This window comes from Neoarius graeffei, chromosome 21 (assembly GCF_027579695.1).
Source record: "Neoarius graeffei isolate fNeoGra1 chromosome 21, fNeoGra1.pri, whole genome shotgun sequence".
Taxonomy (NCBI): domain Eukaryota; kingdom Metazoa; phylum Chordata; class Actinopteri; order Siluriformes; family Ariidae; genus Neoarius; species Neoarius graeffei.
Window position 1 is genome coordinate 12,445,984 of NC_083589.1, and position 23,842 is coordinate 12,469,825.

Below are 23,842 nucleotides of genomic sequence, written 5' to 3' on the forward strand. Positions count from 1 at the left end.
GAGATAGCAGAGCCCATCTCGTCAGTAACTAACGAAGAGGACCTAACAGCAAGTTGAAAACATGTCTGAACAAGTTCGTGCCCATGTTATTTGTGGCAGTAACACATCAACGTTGCATTTCTTGCCCAAGATAGAAGAGCTAAAGAAGAAATGGTTGGAATTTATCTTTGGAACACCACCAGCGAAGTATAATGCAGCGTTAGTACTGTGTTCTGATCATTTCAACCACAGTGACTTTTCAAACTTCAGTGCCTTCAGTAGTGGTTTTGCTTCGAGGTTGTTTTTAATTCCTGGATCTGTACCGTCAAGACGATCGACCACCAGCTCACAAGCTGTAAGTAAAATGAACTTTTTTGTTCGAAGGATTTTGTTACAAAATAGCATGTTCATATTCTCCACGTTGGCATGCATGACATGGTCACAAGCTAGGCAGGCAGTGTTCAAAATACCCGTCTGCATTTTGCAGAATGATTTTAAGATTGCAGAAGAAAAATTAAACTACCTGCAATTTTGCAGAATGAAAAAAATCAGGCTCGGGATTCAATGGTTCTCAATTTAGCAAACTCGCGGCGCTGTAAATAAACTGAAACCTGCGCCGCGCGAACCTGACGCCGTTTTCCAGGTCAAAGTTGAGCAATATTTACGTAATGGGAGGAGCCGACAACTACCTCGGCAGTGTTCGGCAGTTTCCGCTGTCACGGTCTGATCGTGCGCTGGTATAAATTTACCATGCGCATGCGCAGACCGATTTATTTTATTTTTTTTCCCGGTCAACTTCTGGGAAGTCTAAATTTACCATTACTTGCTGCGATTTTGTACCGAGCATTTCAACACATTTGCGGACTAATAGAACACGAATTGTGACTACAATTGTGAGATTTGATTATCAGTAGACAAGCTGTTGAATATGGATGAGGAAACAAAGTTCATCATTCCTGGCAGGTCCTGATCAGCCTACTTGGTGCATAAACTGGAACTAAAACACGGGTCATTCATTCATCAAGATAAAGTGAAAATTTATTTGTGGATCAAGTATGAACGTAAATCCCATATCATATTGGGCTGGTAAATTCTGACTAGGTCCAATGACAGGAGTCTAATTATTACCAGGTTGGTAAATTTGACAGAATAACTATATTATAATCATGATGAGTCTCACTCAAACAAATCAATATTCATCAAGATAAAGTGAAAATAATTTATTTGTGGATCAAGTATGATCATAAATCTCCTATCATATTGGGCTGGTAAATTCTGACGAGGCCCAATGACAGCAGTCTAATTATACCAAGTTGGTAAATTTGAGAGAATAACTAAATTATTATAATCATGAGGAGTCTTACTTAAACCAATATTCATCAAGATAAAGTGAAAATAATTCAAGTATGAACATGAACATAAATCTCATATTAGGCTGGTAAATTCAGACTAGGCCCAATTATACCAAGTTGGTAAATTTATACTGTGGTAAAGTTAGACCGTGGCTGCTACAATATAAATTTACCTGGTAAATTCAGACTGGTGGTAAATTCAGACCGTGACACCGGTTTTGCCAAGATATGACAAAATCGTCTTTGTTTTCTTGGCGTTTTTGTCGGACTCTTGCCCCGAAGAAACAATCCTCTTCTTGGGAGCCATGTTTGTTGTGCCGCATTGAATTCTGGGAGATGCATGGCTGTGTCACGGTCAGACCGTGACACCGGCAGCCAGCGTGACTCCAACAACAGCAGCGACAGATTGCGTGTCCGCGAGAGGGACAACAAAAAGCAAAAGAGAAGACTCTGACTGACTAGTTCTTATCTTGCATACATATATATATTGGTAAATTGTATAGGTTTGTATATATTGTATTGTTGAATCATGCAAAATTATACTGATATTATATCCCTTTTGAAGACAGCAACAGTATTTTACCTTTATTCATAGATACTTTTGAGTATTTTGTTTTCTCATACCAAGCTACACTAATACATGTTTTGTGTACATGTTCTATTTTATTTACTAGTGCTGTCTTGCCTGTGGTGCAGACTAGCACAAAGTAAAACAGTCGCTCTGTAAGACTTGGACTACGTTCAAAACTGCACCCTGAAACGACCCATATCCGATTTTTTTGCCCATATGCGACCTGTATCCGATTTGTTATTGACAATCTGAACGACACAGATCCGATTTTTTTCACATGCGACCCAGGCCACTTGGATATGTGGTCCTAAATCCGATGCATATCCGATATTTTCACATGCGACTGCAGTCTGACCGGACAGGTCGCATTCATGCGACCTACACGTCATCAACAAGAGACAAACGTCACTATTCTGCGTTGGCTAATCCCGCCTCTTTGGTGGAAAACAACAACATTTGTACAGTTTTCAGAATTTAAATAGACTTTTATAGAATTGATCAAGCTAATGGTGGATTTGGTAGGGACCTGGATGTTTATCTGTTAGCCTGATTAAATAAAACAGTTTCTATAACTGATTTATAACTTAAACCACCCTGTATTACAAGATTATAAGATTGTTCTGGAAATTTCCAGTAATTTGACACCTTCGGTCTCATTAGTCTGCTGTTAATCAGATTATTGTGTGAGTTCCGCCGCCGCCACAAAAACCACATCGCCAGGTCTCGCCTCATCTCCATCGCAAACTGCACTGGTGTTTCTGCACCTTGAGCCAGCGCTGAGAGAAGTTGCAGAATTCAGCTGGCTATAAACAATCTAAATAAATATTTATAAAAATGTAGAAAAAGTTTATTAATATGACAAATAAATAGGTGCACATTATTAAGCCTGAATTAAGAGTTTGGTAATACAGCGGCCGTATCCCAAATGACTGCCTACTGAAGCTCGAGTGCACTATACAGAGTTTAAAAATCCATTACTTCCTAGTAACATGTAGTGCACTTTTATACAGAAATTAGTGAGACATTTAGGAGTCAACCCTCATTACCAGGCTACACGTTTTCATTTCAGTTCAGAAACAAAAACACACACGAGACCTCACACTTTAACACTAACCAGATAATTAAACAAACAAAAACAAAAAAAGAAATCATTAAACATGAAGAGTGCGCTTTTTTTTTTGTTGTTTACGTATTACGTAGATGTGCTTATTACGTGTCAATTTGCGCATGCGGGACACTTTTGGGTCGTTTTCCGTTCATATTGGAGATCGCATACAAGTCTCATATAATTGGTAATGTGAACGGCCGAACAAAAAAATCGGATTTCACAACAAATCGGATATGGGTCGTTTCAGGTTGCAGTCTGAACGTAGTGAAAGCTCATAGGTTCAGTTTATGACCTTGCACTTTAGAAGCCAGGCGAACACAATGAACCCAAATGTCTTTCCATTTGCCAGTTGGATTTTATTCCTTAATGGCATCAATTCTTTGCATCATCGTAAGATGTAACAGTGTGTAGAATTGAAACCTCCTTTCAATTTAAAACTACAGGTTGCAGATGTAAACACTGAATGAAGTACATTTTGGGTAACAATCTATTGTTCAAGCTAGAAACTTAATCTTGACAAAATGTAACATGACGTGTAACATGAAAATGAAGGTTTTGTTTCTTGAAGAACAGTTGCGTTCTATTTTTTTATTGTGGTGATACCTTTATTAGTATGTTGTGTGGAAGGATAACGTGTGGGTGTGATAACTAGTACATTTATGAATTAGTTGGTATACTTCAAGTTGTAGTAGCCCGTACTGTCAGGGCGAGGGGGATGAAAGACCTGTGGAGGTATCATGGAATGATAACTTTGCTGCAGAGAAGGATCTGTGAAGACTGAAATTAAAAATAGTGTGAGAATAAAGAATTGCAGTAATGCGATGAGTTGTAAAGCTAGATATGATGTAAATATAGGCATTATTAGGTTGAGAAGGGCGTAGTATGGAGGCTTGTGTATTTGCAGAAAATATTTCCAAATTGCAGAACAAAATTTTGACATTCTGCAATATTGCAGAACACTGGAAAATTTCGACCACTGGCAGGGATGAGTTTTCCGCTTTTCGGCGGATTTCTGCTTTTTCTGAGTAAAAAAACGACCTTTTTATATTATGCCAAATCCATTGAGAATTTTTTTTTTTTAAATTAATTTCAGGGGGTTGGGGTATGTTCCTTCATGCTGTTCAAACTTTATTAACTCCAACGATGTTTACACATTATTTGGAAGTCGCCATCTTTAGTCTCGTTTAAATCTCGTTGAATGTAATGTAAAATTCGTGTTCTCTACATTGTTATTGGTCAAAACATCGATGTCGAGACCATAATAGCCAATCAAAACAGTTTTTACGAAGACGCCCACATCCGCTTGTTCTGACCCACTGGAGGTAGCGTCACAGTGCTGTTAGCCAATCAGAGGTAACACGTTTACATGTCATGAATATTAATGAATAAGAACTGAAATCCTGTCGTTCTCCCGCCACCCACTCCTCCACCAAACTAGAACAGCCTGAAACAGGAGAACCACAGCATTTTTTTTTTTTTCACCAAAACCGGCTCACGGGGCATTCATTCATACTAGAGACCACCGCGCAATTAATGAAAAAACGATGCAATGAGACCTTTAACAACAGATATTGTCGCAAAGCAGCTTTACAGAAAATTAAAGACTTTAAACATATGAGCTAATTTTATCCCTAATTTATTTATCCCTGACGAACAAGGCTGAGCTGATGGTGGTGAGAAACTCCTTCAGACATAAGCATAGAATTGGGTATGGACGTGCCCCTACCAATATTTCTGAATGAAGAAAAAAAATCACGCTCTGTACGCGGTACACAAATGGTTACTGTAGGTTTCCACTGGGCGAAACACCACACAATTCGCTCATGAATATCTGCTCTGGGGGCGTGGTCGCAAAAACAGCAGGCAAGCTTGGCTACCATGTCAATTAGCAAGTGCGGTTGCAGTGCAGTGACCGGCTGCTAGCTAGCAAGCTAGCAAACTGTCCTTGAGGAATGCAACATTAGATTAGCTTGTAAAATGAATCAGTTAACAGCATTTCGTATTCAGTGTGTAAAAACGACAACATACGAATATGGTTGGTTTTGTTTTGTAAGTTTGTGTGGCATGTAAATAGCAATCCTGTAAATGGACATTGTTCGTGGCCCAGACACCTTTCAATCAAAACATTTTCACGTAATAAGCATAACAGCCTCCGCCTTCTTGATCAGAAATTTTTGGTTACTCCCGCCTCTCTTTTGAAAACGTCAGATACCGAGTACACACACATACGCTGAACTGATTGGTTTTCCAGGGGGTTCATTTGAAAGCGGTAGGCTGAAAACTTTTCTCCGTAGAACCCCGTCACTCCCTGCTCTCCGGGCTCAAGACGACGACAAAAGGGCAAATAATATAACAACCAATCAGAATTCAGATACATTCTGTTGCCAAGTAAAATTGTAACCTTTTCAACGTGTCAAAGTTCCAGAGACCTCGTCCTGTTTTTACCGTTAGATCGATCACATATCGGCTTAAACTAGCATTCTGAAACTAGTTAAAGATCCCACAGAAGAGAGCCGACTCCCCCTGCCAGCCTCATGGAACGCAGTGTTTAAGGCTCCGGATGGGTTTTGCTTCCATTTATGAAGGAAAGGAACATACACCCTCCCGACAGTCAATGCATTATTCGCTTGTAAAACACGTGCAAATTGGTAGAATGAGTTAATCATCACACGCAAGAGTTGCCATTAATCAAATTAATTGCTTATTATTATTATTATTATTATTATTCATGAATTACTACAGTTCTGAACTTCAAATTTTAAATGTCTGGACTTTGGAGAGATGATGGATACTCTTTTGGTGGAACACAACGGAGCAAAATATTGTGACCCCTCTAATGTTGACCTGAAGTTGGCTCCACTGGGGCTTGGCATTGGGTTTATGTCCCCACCAGTATTGATACCAAACCTACGCCCTTGGCCTCAGATAACATGAGGAAGAAACCTTGAGAGAAACTAGACTCAAAAGGGAACCCATCCTCATCTGGGTGATAAGATTGCATCATTTATAAATGACTCACTTCTATAACTGTGTCGGTCTTTATATAGTCAAAGTACAACTGTGTAACCAGGAACTTCATTATAGTTTTAGCACGAAGTGTGTTTTTTTTTTTTTTTTTTTTTTTTTTTAAGTTATAAACTATTCATTGACTGAGACTTGAGTGTGAAACTGTTCATGACAACTGCAGTCCTAAAGTAATGATTGTAGTCTTTAGCCATTATGGCAAAATTGTAAGCGTCCAGAGCCGTCTTCCAAGTGTATCTGCCCATATGGGGCCGTCCTCTACAGGAGCGATGTGATGAGACTCCAGCCAGACGTAGGGCATCAGGATGGATCAGGCAGGTCTGAAGAGCAGAAGAGGTCAACATGACTGGTGTCTCAGGAGTGACGTGTAACCCGAAAGAGAAGACGGAGAGAGAAAACGCAGGTTGTTGGGTATGCCTGTTATCACCTAATGGTTAAAACGCTTGGCTGTGTTTGTTACTTATATCAGAATCATGTTTATTGGCCAAGTATGTTGATGCACACAAGGAATTTGGTTCCAGCAGTTGGGGGGGGGGGGAGTCTCTTGTGATACAGAAAAGGGGGGAAAAAGTATATGTAAATTACATACATGTAATATAAGAAAACTGTATATGTAATGCACAATATAGACATTACACAATATAAATAAATATGCAATCTACAATAACTATACGGTAGCTAAATATACAAAATACCTATTATACAATGTCTAAAGATCTATAATAAACAATACATGCAATATCTAATGTATTATGCATAAAAATATCTATAATATATATAGTATACATTATTTTAAAAAATCCACTCCTAGCAATATTTTCCTATTTATAGCAATTTTTTTTCTCTTTGTTACTACAAGCTGTCAGTCTTTGTATTGGCAATCACGTTTATTGACGGAGCAAAAATAGACAAAATATTTGCCTGTATTATATCCAAACTGTCAGTTGCTAGATATTAATTTCTTGTTTATTGGAACTATTATAGAAAAATGTTGTCATACTTGCAGTCATGCTGTTATATTGAATATCAGCATGGCTCTGATTACCTGTGATTTCCTGCGCCCTCATGCCGACAGCCGAATCACCGTCACGCTGATATTCAGGAGAACAGCACTCTTGCTTTTCAAACATTGCTTAATTATTGAGGTTTGCAAGTTTCTCAGCGGTTGAATGTTATCAGAATAGAATGTTCCTGCTTATTATTTCCCTCCTGTGTTTTTGATCCAAAGTGGGTTGAGCTACACAAGCGTAATGAGGAGAGAATACTGAATGGTGAAATTTGCACATGTTGGAATTCGGCGCTCAGACTGCAGTCTTGTATGTTGCTTAGATGCTGGATTTGTGGGATCTGTTTGAGGTAAAGCGTGGCAGAAGAGGGAGCTCGGTCTCTGTGCGATTCTGAACTTAAGCCTTTTCTGCTTAAAAATCATTTCTGCTTTTTCACACCTGCCCAAGCTCGTTTCTGCTTTCTGCTGATGTCGATCCAAAAAGTGCTGACTGCAAAGTTGAATTCTGGGCAGAAATGTTCCATTTCTATTGCTGTTGGAGTTTCGAGAAGTTTCGCTGCTGCGCACACACCGTGCATCCTGTGTGTAAATGTTTTGCCGAGATAAAATGTCCCGTATTTTATGATTCTGGAGATTGCCAAAGCAATGGTGTTTGACCTACTTTTAACCAAAACAAGTCGTCGTGGGTAAACATGGTGGACTCTGCTCTTCCGCCAGCGGAAAAGGAAAGCCTGCCTCGAGAGTGCAGCTGCAAGATGGAGCAAGGTTAGGTGACGTGGTGTTTTTCTGGACAGATAATTAAATCACATTAGCGCTAGCTAGCGCTTAGCTATCTTAGCCTTAGAACGCATTCCACAGTAGCAAGTATGGAGTTATACACCGAATGTTTTGATCTTACGGAGAGAGAAAAGATATACAGTGGTGCTTGAAAGTTTGTGAACCCTTTAGAATTTTCTATATTTTTGCATAAATATGGCCTAAAACATCAGATTTTCACACAAGTCCTAAAAGTAGATAAAGAGAACCCAGCTAAATGAAACAAAAATATTCTACTTGGTCATTTATTTATTGAGGAAAATGATCCAATATTACATATCTGTGAGTGGCAAAAGTATGGGAACCTCTAGGATTAGCAGTTAATTTGAAGGTGAAAGTAGAGTCAGGTGTTTTCAATCAGTGGGATGACAATCAGGTGTGAGTGGGCACCCTGTTTTATTTAAAGAACAGGGATCTATCAAAGTCTGATCTTCACAACACATGTCCGTGGAAGTGTATCATGGCACAAACAAAGGAGATTTCTGAGGACCTCAGAAAAAGTGTTGCTTATGCTCATCAGGCTGGATAAGGTTACAAAACCATCTCTAAAGAGTTTGGACTCCACCAATCCACAGTCAGACAGATTGTGTACAAATGGAGGAAATTCAAGACCATTGTTACCCTCCTCAGAAGTGGTCGACCAACAAAGATCACTCCAAGAGCAAGGCGTGTAATAGTTGGTGAGGTCACAAAGGACCCCAGAGTAACTTCTAAGCAACTGAAGGCCTCTCTTACATTGGCTAATGTTAATGTTCATGATTCCACCATCAGAAGAACACTGAACAACAATGGTGTGCATGGCAGGGTTGCAAGGAGAAAGCCACTGCTCTCCAAAAAGAATGTTGCTTCTCATCTTCAGTTTGCTAAAGATCACGTGGACAAGCCAGAAGGCTATTGGAAAACTGTTTTGTGGATGGATGAAACCAAAATAGAATTTTTGGTTTAAATGAGAAGCGTTATGTTTGGAGAAAGGAAAACACTGCATTCCAACTTAAGAACCTTATCCCATCTGTGAAACATGGTGGTGGGAGTATCATGGTTTGGGCCTGTTTCGCTGCATCTGGGCCAGGACGGCTTGCCATCCTTGATGGGACAATGAATTCTGAATTATACCAGCGAATTCTAAAGGAAAATGTCAGGACATCTGTCCATGAACTGAATCTCAAGAGAAGATGGGTCATGCAGCAAGACAACAACCCTAAGCACACAAGTCGTTCTACCAAAGAATGGTTAAAGAAGAATAAAGTGAATGTTTTAGAATGTCCAAGTCAAAGTTCTGACCTTAATCCAATCAAAATGTTGTGGAAGGACCTGAAGCGAGCAGTTCATGTGAGGAAACCCACCAACATCCCAGAGTTGAAGCTGTTCTGTACGGAGGAATGGGCTAAAATTCCTCCAAGCCGGTGTGGAGGACTGATCAACAGTTACCGGAAACGTTTAGTTGCAGTTATTGCTGCACAAGGGGGTCACACCAGATGCTGAAAGCAAAGGTTCACATCCTTTTGCCACTCACAGATATGTAATATTGGGTTGTTTTCCTCAATAAACAAATGACCAAGTATAATATTTTTGTCTCATTTGTGTAACTGGGTTCTCTTTATCTACTTTTAGGACTTGTGTGAAAATCTGATGATGTTTTAGGTCACATTTATGCAGAAATAGAGAAAATTCTAAAGGCTTCACAAACTTTCAAGCGCCACTGTATTCGTCTTTCGTTCCACAGATCTGTTCACGAATGTCAACCACAAATTACATCCCTGCGACTCAAAACTCTCCGAGGTCGATGCAGAGTCATGATGTTTTCCACACGTCGTCATCTTGGTGTGGCGCAGTTCCGTAGTTATGCTAATTAGTTAAAACTCCTCCTCCCTTGCATTTGGCTGTTTCCGTAGGGCCGTACCGTTTAACTCGAGGGAGGAAAACGGTCCCAAAACGGAGAAAAGCAACCCTCAGGACATCAAAATGATCACATCTCGTCCACATGATCTTGTTCTTGCGGGGCATAGGAAAATGTCATGCACAATAAAAAATAAACTTTTTTTTGAAAATTTCAGATGACTTGGCAATCGGCACCTATTAAGCTATTTGTATTTTATTATGAAAATAGAAGGTTCCGTATCAAGTGCAATTTTATGGCCTGAAACACACTTTTTGTTACCTTCAGGAATTTGTACATGATTTGCGTGAACACACAATTACCATGATTTAAGGATTAGGATCCTCTGCATGTCCTGATCATGACGGTCTTAATATATTTGCAAGTAAGCAAAGGAACTTGTCTATGGAATCTAGACTCAAGTTTAAAAAAAAAAATCAGTTCTGAATGTTCTGGATAATATTAAAAAAAAAAAAAAAATTGGCAAAAGTTAACATGTGAACCACACATACGTAATTAACGGGCCATCCAGAAATTGAAGTTAAGCACTTCTGCACAAATGAAGACCACGAATATAAAGCTTATACGGTGGGATGGGAACGTATTCATACCCCTACAATTTCTGAACACTTTGTTATAGATTATATTTAATATGGATTAAATGGTCTTTTTTTTTCATATTTATATACACACACAATCCATAATATCAAAACAAGAACAAATTTTTAAAGACATCTTTCCAAAGTAATTAAAAATAAAAGCTCATTTAGTATTCAGATGAGGCTAAGGCTCTCCAAAGTGAACTTGAGTGCATCCTGTTTGCTTTGGTTATCTTGAGACGTCTCTTGAATTTGACTGTAGTCCAACTGTGGCCTGTTCAGTTGATTGGACATGATTTATAAAGACATACATCTGTGTTTTTAAGGCCAAAAACCAATCCATGAAGTCCAAGGAAAACTCTGAACATCTTGGCAATCAAATTGTGTACAGACATTGATCTTGCCAAGGGTTTGAAGCCCATTTTCTAAAGCTCTAAATGTTCTCAAGCACAGTGGGCTCTATCTTTGTCATATAGGAGTTTGCAACTATCAGGACTCTCGTTCAGCCAAACTCCATAATCCGCCTAGAAGGTCGTTGGTCTTTGAGGTGACCAGAGCTTCAGAAGTCTTCTGGACAGACCACCATCTCAGAAATACTCCATCAGCCTTGTCTTTATAAGACAGAGGCTCGAAAGAAACCACTCTTAAGTGAAAGGCATGTGGCCATTAAATGACTGCGAGAGCATGAAGAAAAGGATTGTCTGTCTTTTCTGATGAGACAATGAATAAAGTGTCTGATTACTTGTCTACACGAGAGATTTCCATTTTTAATAAATTTTGAAGGAAAATTATAAAACCTTGCTTTCCCTTTGTCATTATGGGTTCTTGGGTGTAGATTAATGACCAAATGAGTCAATTTAATCCATTTCAAATTACAACTCAGTGTGCAAACTGGGGGCGGGGCATGGGCGAGGTGCTGAGGCCAGTTTCCATTGCTGATCATTAATGAACATGAGCTGCCTTTTGGCTCATAGAGTTTTCACTGTGGCACTCCCTTCCTGCCCAGTTATGGAATTTGTTTTTATGACGCAAAAATACTCTCTCACATTGGCTAATGTTCATGAGTCCATCATCAAGAGAACACAACAACAATGGTGTGCATGGCAGGGTTGCAAGGAGAAAACCACTGCTCTCCAAAAAGAACATTGCTGCTCATCTGCAGTTTGCTAAAGATCACGTGGACAAGCCAGAAGGCTATTGGAAAAATGTTTTGTGGACGGATGAGACCAAAATAGAACTTTTTGGTTTAAATGAAAAGCATTATGTTTGGAGAGAGGAAAATGCTGCATTCCAGCATAAGAACCTTATCCCATCTGTGAAACATGGTGGTGGTAGTATCATGGTTTGGGCCTGTTTTGCTGCATCTGGGCCAGGACGGCTTGCCATCATTGATGGAACAATGAATTCTGAATTATACCAGCGAATTCTAAAGGAAAATGTCAGGACATCTGTCCATGAACTGAATCTCAAGAGAAGGTGGGTCATGCAGCAAGACAGCGACCCTAAGCACACAAGTCGTTCTACCAAAGAATGGTTAAAGAAGAATAAAGTTAATGTTTTGGAATGGCCAAGTCAAAGTCCTGACCTTAATCAAATTGAAATGTTGTGGAAGGACCTGAAACGAGCAGTCCATGTGAGGAAACCCACCAACATCCCAGAGTTGAAGCTGTTCTGTACGGAGGAATGGGCTAAAATTCCTCCAAGCCGGTGTGCAGGACTGATCAACAGTTACCGGAAATGTTTAGTTGCAGTTATTGCTGCACAAGGGGGTCACGCCAGATACTGAAAGCAAAGGTTCACATCCTTTTGCCACTCACAGATATGTAATATTGGGTCATTTTCCTCAATAAATAAATGACCAAGTATAATATTTTTGTCTCAGTTGTTTAACTGGGTTCTTTTTATCTACTTTTAGGACTTGTGTGAAAATCTGATGAAGTTTTAGGTCATATTTATGCAGAAATATAGAAAATTCTAAAGGGTTCACAAACTTTCAAGCGCCACTATAATTGTGTGTGTGCAAGAATAAATGGATTGGATACGACAGACTCGCCCGATTTGGCTAAATCACTGGTCACTTATCAAATAAAGTTGGGGGCCATTTAGACAGTGACACAATTTTTGTAATTTTAACTCTGTACACCATCTCAATGAATTTGAAATGAAGCCATCAAGATGTGATTGAAGTGTAGACTTTCAGCTTTAATTCAAGAGTTTAACAAATGTGTTAACAGTTTAGGAATTATAGCCATTTTTTACAGTCCCTCTATTTTCTCAGGCTCAAAAATAATTGGACACTACATTACAGGCATTTACCAGACACGCTTATCCAGAGCAGCCTGGGGAGCAGTTGGGGGTTAGGTGCCTTGCTGAAGGGCATTTCAGCCATTCTTGCTGGTCCAGGGAATCAAACCGGTGACCTTTTGGTCCCAAAGCTGCTTCTCGAACCATTAGACCATGGCTTCCTCATGAAGTTGTGTCCTTGATGAAGACAAACCTCTTCACGAACTCTAGCCAAGATGAACAAATTTAACTTGTACCAAAATGATGAGTATGGAGAAGGAAAGGAAGGACTGATGATCCAAAACATACATCATCTTTCAAACATGGTGGGCGTGTACGTCTGCCAATGGAACTGGGTCACTGGTGTTTATTGATGAAGTGGCTGCTGATAGAAGAGCAGGATGAATTCTGAAGTGTATAGAGCTTTAGTATCTGCTCAGATTCAGTCAAATCCTGTAAAACCGATAGGACGGTGCTTCATGATGCAGATAGATAATGAAACATGCTGCGAAAGCAACCTAAGAGCTTCTTAAGGCAAAGAAACAATGTTCTTTAATGGCCGAGTCATTCGACCCAATTGAGCTGCTTTTCGCTTACTGAAGACTAAACTGAAAACAGAAAGACCTACAAACAAACAGCAACTGAAGAGACACAGTAAATGCCTGGAAAATGATCTCAAAGGAGGAAACTCGGCATATGGTAATGTCCATGGGCTCCAGGCTTCAGACAGTCATTCACTGCAAAGGATTTCCATCCAGGTGTTAAAAATGATGTGATAGTTTGTCCAATTACCTTTTAATGGTGGGACTGTGTAAAAATAAATGGCTGTAATTCCTAAACGGTTAATACAGTATTATTGTTCTACCCCTTGAATTAAAGCTGAAAAATCTACACTTCAATCACATCTTGATGGCTTCATTTTAAATTCATTGTGATGGTGTACAGAGGCAAAGTATAAATCCCCCCCCCCTCGCAACTTCTTTTTTTGATAGTTTATAATCAGTAGTAATCAATTTATGATTGTTGCCTCAATTCAATTTTTGCCTTTAAATCAATGTATTGATCCACATTTTTCTCACGTTTACAATTGTACGTTGGACATGTTTGAAGGTACAACCTTGGTAACCAGCTGACCCAAGGAGGAGTCTTTTGCGTTTGGGTAGTGTTGACTGATATGCCCAACTGGTAGGCCACAGTCGGTCACCCAAGAACTAGGACTACCTGGCGGTGTGAAGAGCAGTGCTGGAGTGGGTTGACTGGACCTGGGAAGGGTTTTGTTGGTAGTTCCTGGAGCTGATGTTTGAGTAAGTGGATCAGGCATTTGTGCAGAGGGTCCTTGACTCCTCTAAGGTCCAACCCCAAGAAGATGGATAAGATTGTAGAATTGGCAGCTCTGGAACTTATCACTCAACTCTTTCTCTCTCTGGTAGATGAGGTTCAGTTGCCAGAGGACCATGTGTAGGTGCACAGGGATCAAGAGCTTTGCACTTTCCTCGACCCTCCCACTTTTAACCTCTCTTCACATCCCCCCCCCCTCCCCCCGAGAGCTGCAGTTTGATATTACTTTAGCTCTGTTGGAAGTCAGGGCAGGCCTGCTGTGATCTGTCTCTGCATTGCCTTGATTGCATCCCAAGTGGCATGCTTCAATAAAACGCCGAAATATGATTTCTACACAATTATTTTAAACCTAACTGATGCAGAGAGTAGCTTTTAATTTCTTAAACAGTCATGTGTTAAGTATTGCGCCACTTAAGAGCCCCCAAGACTCTCATAAAATGCATGATTGGGATTGTGTGCGCCTGAAAATTCTACTGCCACCACACTCCATTTACACGTGCAAAAGAACCTCCAAATCACAAAGTCACACAAAGTCGACCAAACCTAATAATAACCCTGTTACCCTTTCCCCTGCTAAACAGAGGCTTGCATCACATGTCATCTAAACCAGAGCAGCTACGACAGCTGATTTCAGTCTCATTTATAATATAGAAAAATGTTCAACACACAATGAAAAGACCTGCACTGTTTAAAGTAAAACCGCTGACAATCCATTTTAGAACACTTGGCCCTGTATTGTCATTAGAGGACTGTGGTAACTGAATGCTGTCTGGAATGAAGGTCATGGCTGCTTCAGGGCTGTCGAATGTTCTACACCTCATTAAATGTGATCTAAATTGTGTGGGGAAAAGGAAGACTATATTTAACACAGAACAATCCTCAATGGTCTTTTCACTTCGGTGCAAAGTCAGGGAAGATGAACGCCCGTTTGCCATGAAAGCACAAATCCAGGTGCAGGTCCATCTTGCATTTACGTTTATGGCGTTTGACAGGTGCCTTTCTCCAGAATGACACTGACATTTATACAACTGAGCAGAGCTCAAGGGCTGGGAATTGAACCTTGAGCAGGGCTCAAGGGCGGCACTGTGGCCTCACAGTAAGAAGGTTCTGGGTTCGAGCCCAGCGGCCGACAGGGGCCTTTCTGTGTGGAGTTTGCATGTTTTTCCTGTGTCTGCGTGGGTTCCCTCTGGGTGCTCTGGTTTCCCCCACAGTTCAGAGAAATGCGGTTAGGTTAACATGGGGCGGCCTTGGGTTGAAGTGCCTTTGAGCAGGGTGCCTAACCCCCAACTGCTTACCAGGAAAAATGTAGTTTCCAGTGGAGCTCAAACTTCAGTCTTAAGATTGCACTGACTGACTGGAAGGCCATCGTCTTATTGTTATACATGATACTTGATGTGCTTGGTATAGACTTCATACACTTATGAAATTTGGCCCAGAGGTTTAACAGTCTCGGCTACTTGCTCAGCATTATGCATATACGTCTTTTGAGTGCTCCGGCACCACTAACAGAGGAAACCTGGACAAATTGGAGTTCATTTGCAAATTGTGAGGGCTGCCGAAAACAAGAAATGAAGCAATGTCTCAGCAGTAGCTTAATGTTTTGCTTTGAACAAATGCTGCTCGCTGGTTCCGGTGGCTTCTGGACTTTTGCTAAGGGTTGGGGACAAAGATCTCCTTGCATTTATTGATTTAAGATCCAGTTTGTTTATGGTTTCTCAAATCTTAACACTTGGCTTTTGTTTCACAATTGTTTCAGGTTTCCCACAAATCACGGTGTACTGGCATAAACATTTGCCTATTTCACTGGCACATCTCCAATCCTTTCAGAAGTTGTTCAGAGAACGATCATTTGCGCTGTTCAAACCTTAAATGCCATGAGTGTCCATCCAAGGAGAATCCGTTTGAAGCCGTGGCTGCTGGCTCAGGTGAGCATCAGTATTATTCCTAACTGAATGCATTATTTTCACATAAATTGATTTTAGATGATTGGAAGCAAAACGGGTCTAGTTTTGAGGAAACCATCATTTTGAGAACGAAACTTCATTAACGACCATCAGAGTTGGCAAAATAAGTCCGATTATGTAAAATCCCTGCATGTGGTTCACAAGTTGATCTGTCTTTAAACCCAAAAAGAAATTATGGATAAAGTGACACTGCTGTCAAATGTAATATGTTGTAACATAAAAACAAGACACTTTCACAATAAAAAGACTAAAAGATACCTCAAGGAGATGATTGCAGACATTTGAAATTAATTTAGTTAAATACAAATGAGTCTCGTGTGTGTGTGTATTGCTGATATTTTGCTGCATGATTATTACCAATTGTAATCTCATTAATCATGACAAATTTGGTTTAATTTTACAGTTTGGCTTCCACCCAACTTACAAAATGGCACTTGATTCAGCGCGTTTATTTATTTATTTTATATGGCAAGCCAACAATTAATCATGTGCACAAGTTAATTGACCATGAGAAGTCATGAAATTGTAATTTGTGTGGGTGTATTCTGTTTTATCGCACTTAATTCCCTATTTTGGCTTGCCAAATCAATAATTGTTTTTTTTATTTGATGCACTTACCTGCGTTTGTTACATTCATGACGCATTTGAAGTGAAGTTCTTAATTTCAAGCATCAGAATTTAGTCCTTAAGATGAGCAGCATCTCTAACTGTACTGATGTCTTCCAAATAAGAGTGAGAGCCTTTCAGGGCCTTGAAAGGAACAGTACTAATGATTAATTAATAAACTAAGTTCAAGGTCAGACTCGCACGGCTCTGTTTTACTCAGTTCACTCGGCATGTCCTACAATCACACAGCTTTTAAATATCACTCGTCTGCAGTTACATTTGAGGTCGAAATACAGATGTGTCTAGTTTCAGTGTTAATCCTTATTACATACACTTAAATTGCCTCTGAATCCAGTCCTGTGTGAACAGCCGCTCTCTCTGAAACGTTTACTCATTAAGGAGCTGATGGGTTTATTGAAACAGGCAAACGTGTAAACACTGTCATGTGCATTCTAGCATTATAAACAGGAGTCTATAAACATGGCTATGTTTCCTTTCCCCAGGTGAACAGTGGGAAATACCCTGGCCTCAGCTGGCTCAATAAGGAGTGTCGCTTATTTCAGATACCGTGGAGACACGCCACACGCCATCTCCCAACCCCAGAGGAGGAAAACACTATATTCAAGGCAAGTCTTCATTGGTACAAATAATTCGTTACATGATGAATAAAAACCAAATTGTCAACGTTTCCTCCAGATCGGATACATCTCTGATCGAAGGTCTTAGACCTGGAGTTATTCTGTGCATTTAATTTCTAAGCTCCATATATGATTTAATGTCTCATCTCATTATCTCTAGCCGCTTTATCCTTCTACAGGGTCGCAGGCAAGCTGGAGCCTATCCCAGCTGACTACAGGCGAAAGGCGGGGTACACCCTGGACAAGTCGCCAGGTCATCACAGGGCTGACACATAGACACAGACAACCATTCACACTCACACCTACGGTCAATTTAGAGTCACCAGTTAACCTAACCTGCATGTCTTTGGACTATGGGGGAAACCGGAGCACCCGGAGGAAACCCACGCGGACACGGGAGAACATGCAAACTCCACACAGAAAGGCCCTCGCCGGCCCCGGGGCTCGAACCCAGGACCTTCTTGCTGTGAGGCGACAGCGCTAACCACTACACCACCGTGCCGCCTGATTTAATGTTGATTATTCTAAATAAAAATAAAGCTGTCTTATGGGCCTCCAGACAAATTATTTTCGAGCTTTTGATTTTTGTTTCCAGATCGGAGCTACCCACAACTTTAACTAATCAGGGTTACCAAAAATACAGTACCAGTCAAAAGTTTGTACACCCCAACTCATTCATAGGTGTTTCTGTATTGTGACTATTCTCTCCATTGCAGAACAAAACTGAAGGCATCAAAACATCTGGAACATGTATGGAATTGTGTGGTAAACAGAAAAGTGTTAAAACAATGCTTGATATTTTAGATTCTTCAAAGTGTCCTGCATTTGCGTTTACCTTGGCACTTTACACAGTCATTCTATTAACCAGCTTCATGAGGTCGTCACTTGGAATGATTTTCAATTAACAGCTGTGCCTCGTCAAAAGTTAATTAGTGGACAAGTTTCTTTCTTTCTTAATGCCTTTGAGATCAAATAGTAAATAATAAAAATACAGTAAATGGCCCTATTCCACAACTGTAGTAATCCATATTATGTCAAGAACCGAACAACTAAGTAAAGAGAAACGACATCCATCATTACTTTAAGACAGGAAGTGACTTTTAATTAATAAAAATAAAGGAAAAACACGGAATTAGGTGTGTCTAAACTTTTCACTGGTACTGTAATTCACAATCGGAATTTAATTTGAATTGAATTGTATTCATACAGTATATTGATTGCATTCTGATGCGTTGTGTAACTCCACTATTGCACTGAACCGACTAATCAGGAACCAGACACTGTATGCAATAAACTCAAGCTATTTTTAAATCTATCAGTACAGGGCAGTGTGGTTTTATAAGCACCATTTCCTTTGCTGCCGGTCACCTTTGCTGATGTTTGTTCATAGCTGGTTATAGCTACTGCTGTAGCTGCAGTGTGTGAGTGAGTCCTGGTTTTGGCCTATTCCAGTGTTGTACTTCATACAGTCATAGTCCTTGTGGTGGTGGTTGTTATTGCTCTAACAGAAAATCGTAACAATTATGACACAATTTCTACTTTGCACATTTTGATGGTTGTCTTTCTTAGATGGCAGCATGATCAGGCACATTATTCCCTGCTGCACTGCTCTGCCCCTCCGCCTCCTGTTTTGCCCATGTCGAACACCATAATAAAGCAGTTATGATAAATGTAAGATTATAATTTCTGATGGAGCTTTATACAATATATGGTCCCCTCTGTAAGTACTGGAACGTCAAGGCCAATTCTTGTTTGTGCTATACACTGAAGTCAGTTAGGCTTGAGATCAAAAGGAAATGAAAGCTGAAATTCTGATCTCTCATTTCATTCATCTTTTATTCTGAAACACAAATGTCTTCAGCGTTTAGCAGAAACAAGATTTGACCTTGCCGTTCCAATACTTTCAGAGGGACTGTATATACTACATAGCCAAAAGTTTGTGGACACCTAACCATCACACCCATTTGTGGGTTTTCCTCCTCAGACGGCATCAGTGCCTGACCTCGGTCACATCAAACATCAGAAGTGAGGGAAAAAAAAATTTAACCTGGGTGACTTTGACTGTGGCAGGGTTGTTGGTTGCTGAGGGAGGGGCAGAGGTGAGCGAAAGTGTTCAGTAGTGTCCCTGACATCATTTTGAATCCTCATGCTGTGATATTTTAATTTTTTTAAATTGAAGTTCAGAAGTATAATTCTGCATCCTGTAAAAGAATGCAGTGACTGTGCCTGTTTGGGGTTCAACACTATTCCGTTATATCTATTTATATTATATTGTATGCTGTATCGTTTTCATATTCAGCGATTTTTAAACCAGAAGGGGGCATAGCCTGTATCAGATACAGTGCCCTCCATAATTATTGGCACCCCTTGTAAAGATTGGGGGGAGATCCATCTTTTGGTAAAGTAGCTTCATCTCTCACTGAAAAAATGAGAGAAATCTGACCTTTTAATAGAGAGAAATCAAAGACTCAGGCTTCTGCCATGGCCATCTCAGTCCCCTGACTTGAACCCCAGTGAAAATCTGTGGGCTGAGCTGAAGAGGAGAGGGCAGAGGACCCTGGATGATCTGGAGAGATTGTGTAAAGAGGAATGGTCTCAAGGAAAAGAGGAATGCCCTGCTCTGTATCTCCAACCTTATGTCATAGGAGAGACTCAGTGTTGTTTTTACTGCCAAAGGGGGGTGTACAAAGTATTAAATGCAGGGGTGCCAATAATAGTCGTATGTTTTTTTTTTTTTTTTTTTTTTTTTTTTAATTGAAAATAATTATTTCTAGATGAGGGATTTGTTTTTTCTCTGAATAAATTTTATTTTAATTAAAGGTTGGATTTTTCTCGTTCATTTCAGAAAATTAAGCAACTTCACCAAAGGATGTTGTGGGTTCCCTCCCCAACCCTTTTTACTGAACTTTACAAGGGGCGTCAATAATTGTGGAGGGCTTTATTTTATTTTTTTTAATGTAAGCCCTATCACTTTTGTTAAAACGGTGCACAAAGCAGGGATGCTAGTAAGATGTCATTATTCACAAATTATACCTAGTTAGATTCACAAATTTATACCTAGTTAGTTAGATAGTTGGGTAGTTTTTATTTTCTTATTGTACAAACGCGTTCATCTCCTGAACCAGATGTTCTGTGGAACTTTCTGGCAAGTTTACAATCTTCTGTCTCATATGAGTGAAGAAACAAGCTAACTGTTTTAAAACGCCAGTCTTCATACTGTTTCCCAAATATTATTTACTGTTTTATCAATAGTAAATATTTTCATCATTATTTATTTTTGTTACACACCAGAAAGTTCAGAAAAGTTCACTGGACATGTTATCAGAGTCTTCTGTGAACGCAGGATGTGGGTTGTGTTTTTTTTTTTTTTTTTTTTTAAATGGCGAGAAAACATTTAAAAACAAACGTGCACTAAACACGTTTTTTTTTTTTTTTTAATGAATTAAATGATTTCTGAAGACCCCAGCAGAAATGTGCTGCTCAGTGCACAGTCTTCATGGCCTGTGTGGAGGAGCAGCTTTATAAATAAAAACGTGTTTTATTCAGTAAGGTCTAGTTCAAGTCAGGCTACTGAAGCAACCCACTGATGGAGAGTTAATAGTGCATGGTGATTCACAGAACATTAATGAAGTTAAGCCATGTTTCATTAGCAGGATTGCCAGATATTTTATGTACGTGCATTGTAGATAGATTTTACAGATCAGAATAATGAACCACTGTTAACTTTGTTTCTCATGAACAGACAAAGAATAATCAGCAAAGTTTTTATTTATGAAAATGCCCCAGCATTTTCCAAAGTTTCACAATGTTTTGTGGTCGTCCCCCCCCTCCGCCCTTTTCTTTATGATGTAGTTAGGGTGGGAAGTTTGAAGCATGGCAACCCTATCATGAGCTCCACAACGTTTTCTTCTTTAAAATGAAACCAAGTGAAAACCTCATGCAGCTTTTGGTCTCCCATTGCACACACCAAGCCTGAAGCTGGCAGTCTTAGTTAGTATTTATTTCAAGCACATCTGCTCAATCTGAATAATATTTTTGTAATCAGTTACACATTACCTTTTATATTCTGCTACTATTACCTTTACGTTCTAGTTTTCTTTGAGGGGGGTTTCCACATTTCTCAGGAACAGATTTGCAGAAGTGAAAGTGGTTCAAGTTTCAGTTCCCTCAGCACCTTGTGCTGCATGAAGAAATTGGTCAAGAAGACGACCCCAAAACCACAAAATCATTTTAAAACCTTTGCATAGTATGCTTTATGGTATTTTCCCCAGTTACACTGTTTACTTTATAAACATGGTAACAGTCTAACTGTTCTCACACCGCCGAGCTTGGGGGGGGGAGGAAACGGTACAGACGGTTTTCTGATCAGTTGAGTTTCCCCAGAGTTCACTGTTTAACTGTTTGTTACTCAGACCCTGAATTAATTGACTTTTTATGAAAAAAAAATTATATGCAGGATATTTATTATTATTATCTCATCTCTAGCCGCTTTATCCTGTTCTACAGGGTCGCAGGCAAGCTGGAGCCTATCCCAGCTGACTACGGGCGAAAGGCGGGGTACACCCTGGACAAGTCGCCAGGTCATCACAGGGCTGACACATAGACACAGACAACCATTCACACTCACATTCACACCTACGCTCAATTTAGAGTCACCAGTTAACCTAACCTGCATGTCTTTGGACTGTGGGGGAAACCGGAGCACCCGGAGGAAACCCATGCGGACACGGGGAGAACATGCAAACTCCACACAGAAAGGCCCTCCCCGGCCACGGGGCTCAAACCCGGACCTTCTTGCTGTGAGGCGACAGCGCTAACCACTACACCACCGTGCCGCCCATTATTATTATTTAACAATCCTCCCAAGGCTCCTGACTTTTTTAAAATTTATTTATTTATTTATATTATTATTATTTTTTTTTTAAAAAGGCCTGGGCGCTGGAGACAGGGAAGTACCAGGAGGGTGTTGATGAGCCTGATCCAGCCAAGTGGAAGGCCAACCTGCGCTGCGCGCTCAACAAAAGCCGTGAGTTTATGCTGAAGTATGATGGTACCAAGGAGACACCAATGCAACCATACAAGATATATGAGGTGTGCGATCTGCCAGGAAATGGAGGTAAGAACAAGTTGTGAAAAGTTCACCAGTGTACCTCATGGAAATGGTGGAATTTGATCTTTTATTGCTTTAGCGCTACTGTCAGTGATTTTTATCTTTTTTTTTGTTTACTTTTTTTTCCCTGGGTGAATAATTCAGTGTTTTCTGCTCTTTTAGATGAGGTTGAGGATGACGAGGAAGAGGTGAGCATTGCAGATAGACTGAAGGATTGCCCACAAGATTGAAATTTGTTTTTGCTCTACACACACAGTCAGGATTACTCTTGCAGTTTCAATGTCTGTTTTTTTTTTTTTCAGCTAACAAATTTTGCACACCTCTCCATCAGTAAGTCCCTTTTTCTGTTTGTGTACATGATTGTACATGGGGCACTAAGTGTAAAACATTTAATCCTCTATTCTATCGGAGATTTTATTTTATTTTTTGAACACTTGAGACCATTTTGATACGTTTACATGTAAAATAAGTAAGTTTTAAAAACCATCACACATTACAAATAATATAAATCCGTTTAAATGTTAAATATCACTAAAGGTCAATTATAAATGTCTGGTCATGGGGGGAAAGTACACCTTCCTTCAGTTCTGTGTTTTTATTTATCAAGGCCTAAATAACAGTTGTGATCCTCACCAACTTCTATATACGAACAAATAATCTCAGGTGACAACAATTTTAATAAATAAATAAAACCCAGATTTCAACATGTCATTGTTGGGTGGGGGGAGTAAACCAACATTCAGAAACCAGGTGGGGGGGAAAATAAGTACACCCTACAGTTCAGTAACATGTGGAACCACCTTTAACAACACAAACTTGAAGTGACTGTTTGTTTTCTGGAGGAGTTTATCACGCTCGCATCATTTCAGAGAAATTTAGTCCCGCTCTTCGTTAGAACGTTGCTTCAGTTCATCGAAAGTATTCGTTTATGCACAACTCTCTTAAGATCCCACCACAGCATCTCACTGGGGGTTGAGGTCTGGACTTTGACTTGGCCATTCCAACACTTTGTTTGTTTGTTTGTTTGTTTATTTATTTAAATTATTGCTTCTTCAGTCAGTCGGGTGTTGATTTTGCTGGTGTGTTTGGGATCACTGTCCTGTTGCATGACCCAGTTTCAGCCCAATATTATACTGCTGGACAGATGGCCTCACATTTGTCTCTAGAATATTCTGATATATAAAGTGGAGTTCATTGTTGTCTAAGGTGGGGTTTACATTAGACCGTATCAGTGGATCATCAGATTAACGTTTTTAAAACTATTAACATGCACACAGCAACACCAATACACGATTCGCCTGCACACAGCAACGCCAGTACACGGATACGCTCGGCTCCGCAGGCATCCTGCGCTCCAAATCACTCCGCCCTGAACAGCGAGTGCCCTCTGGAGGGTGCGCACTCCGGCCCTGCGCAGCTCACAGAGTGCACGAGTGAAGTGCACGAGCAGTAATTCGGGACTGAGCCGCTGTGTGTGCGCTCTCAGTGCATATCGGGTATGCGCGTCACTTACCACTTGCAAGTAGAAGGATGGCAAGCCTAAAGACAATCATAACTGCACAATGGGCAGTA

General features: G+C 40.1%; 1 protein-coding gene across 3 annotated transcripts in view; it reads left to right on the forward strand.

Annotated features, from left to right (window-relative positions):
• irf5 (interferon regulatory factor 5) overlaps positions 1-23,842 on the forward strand; it is a 90,647-nt gene that overhangs the window by 25,370 nt on the left and 41,435 nt on the right. For all 3 annotated transcript variants that reach the window (XM_060903887.1, XM_060903886.1, XM_060903885.1), the window contains exons 2-6: positions 15,709-15,877; positions 17,026-17,148; positions 22,090-22,276; positions 22,433-22,458; positions 22,573-22,600. In XM_060903887.1, coding sequence (XP_060759870.1) covers positions 15,827-15,877; positions 17,026-17,148; positions 22,090-22,276; positions 22,433-22,458; positions 22,573-22,600 — 415 coding nt within the window. In that variant the 5' untranslated portion in view covers positions 15,709-15,826. The remainder of the gene's footprint in view (positions 1-15,708; positions 15,878-17,025; positions 17,149-22,089; positions 22,277-22,432; positions 22,459-22,572; positions 22,601-23,842) is intronic.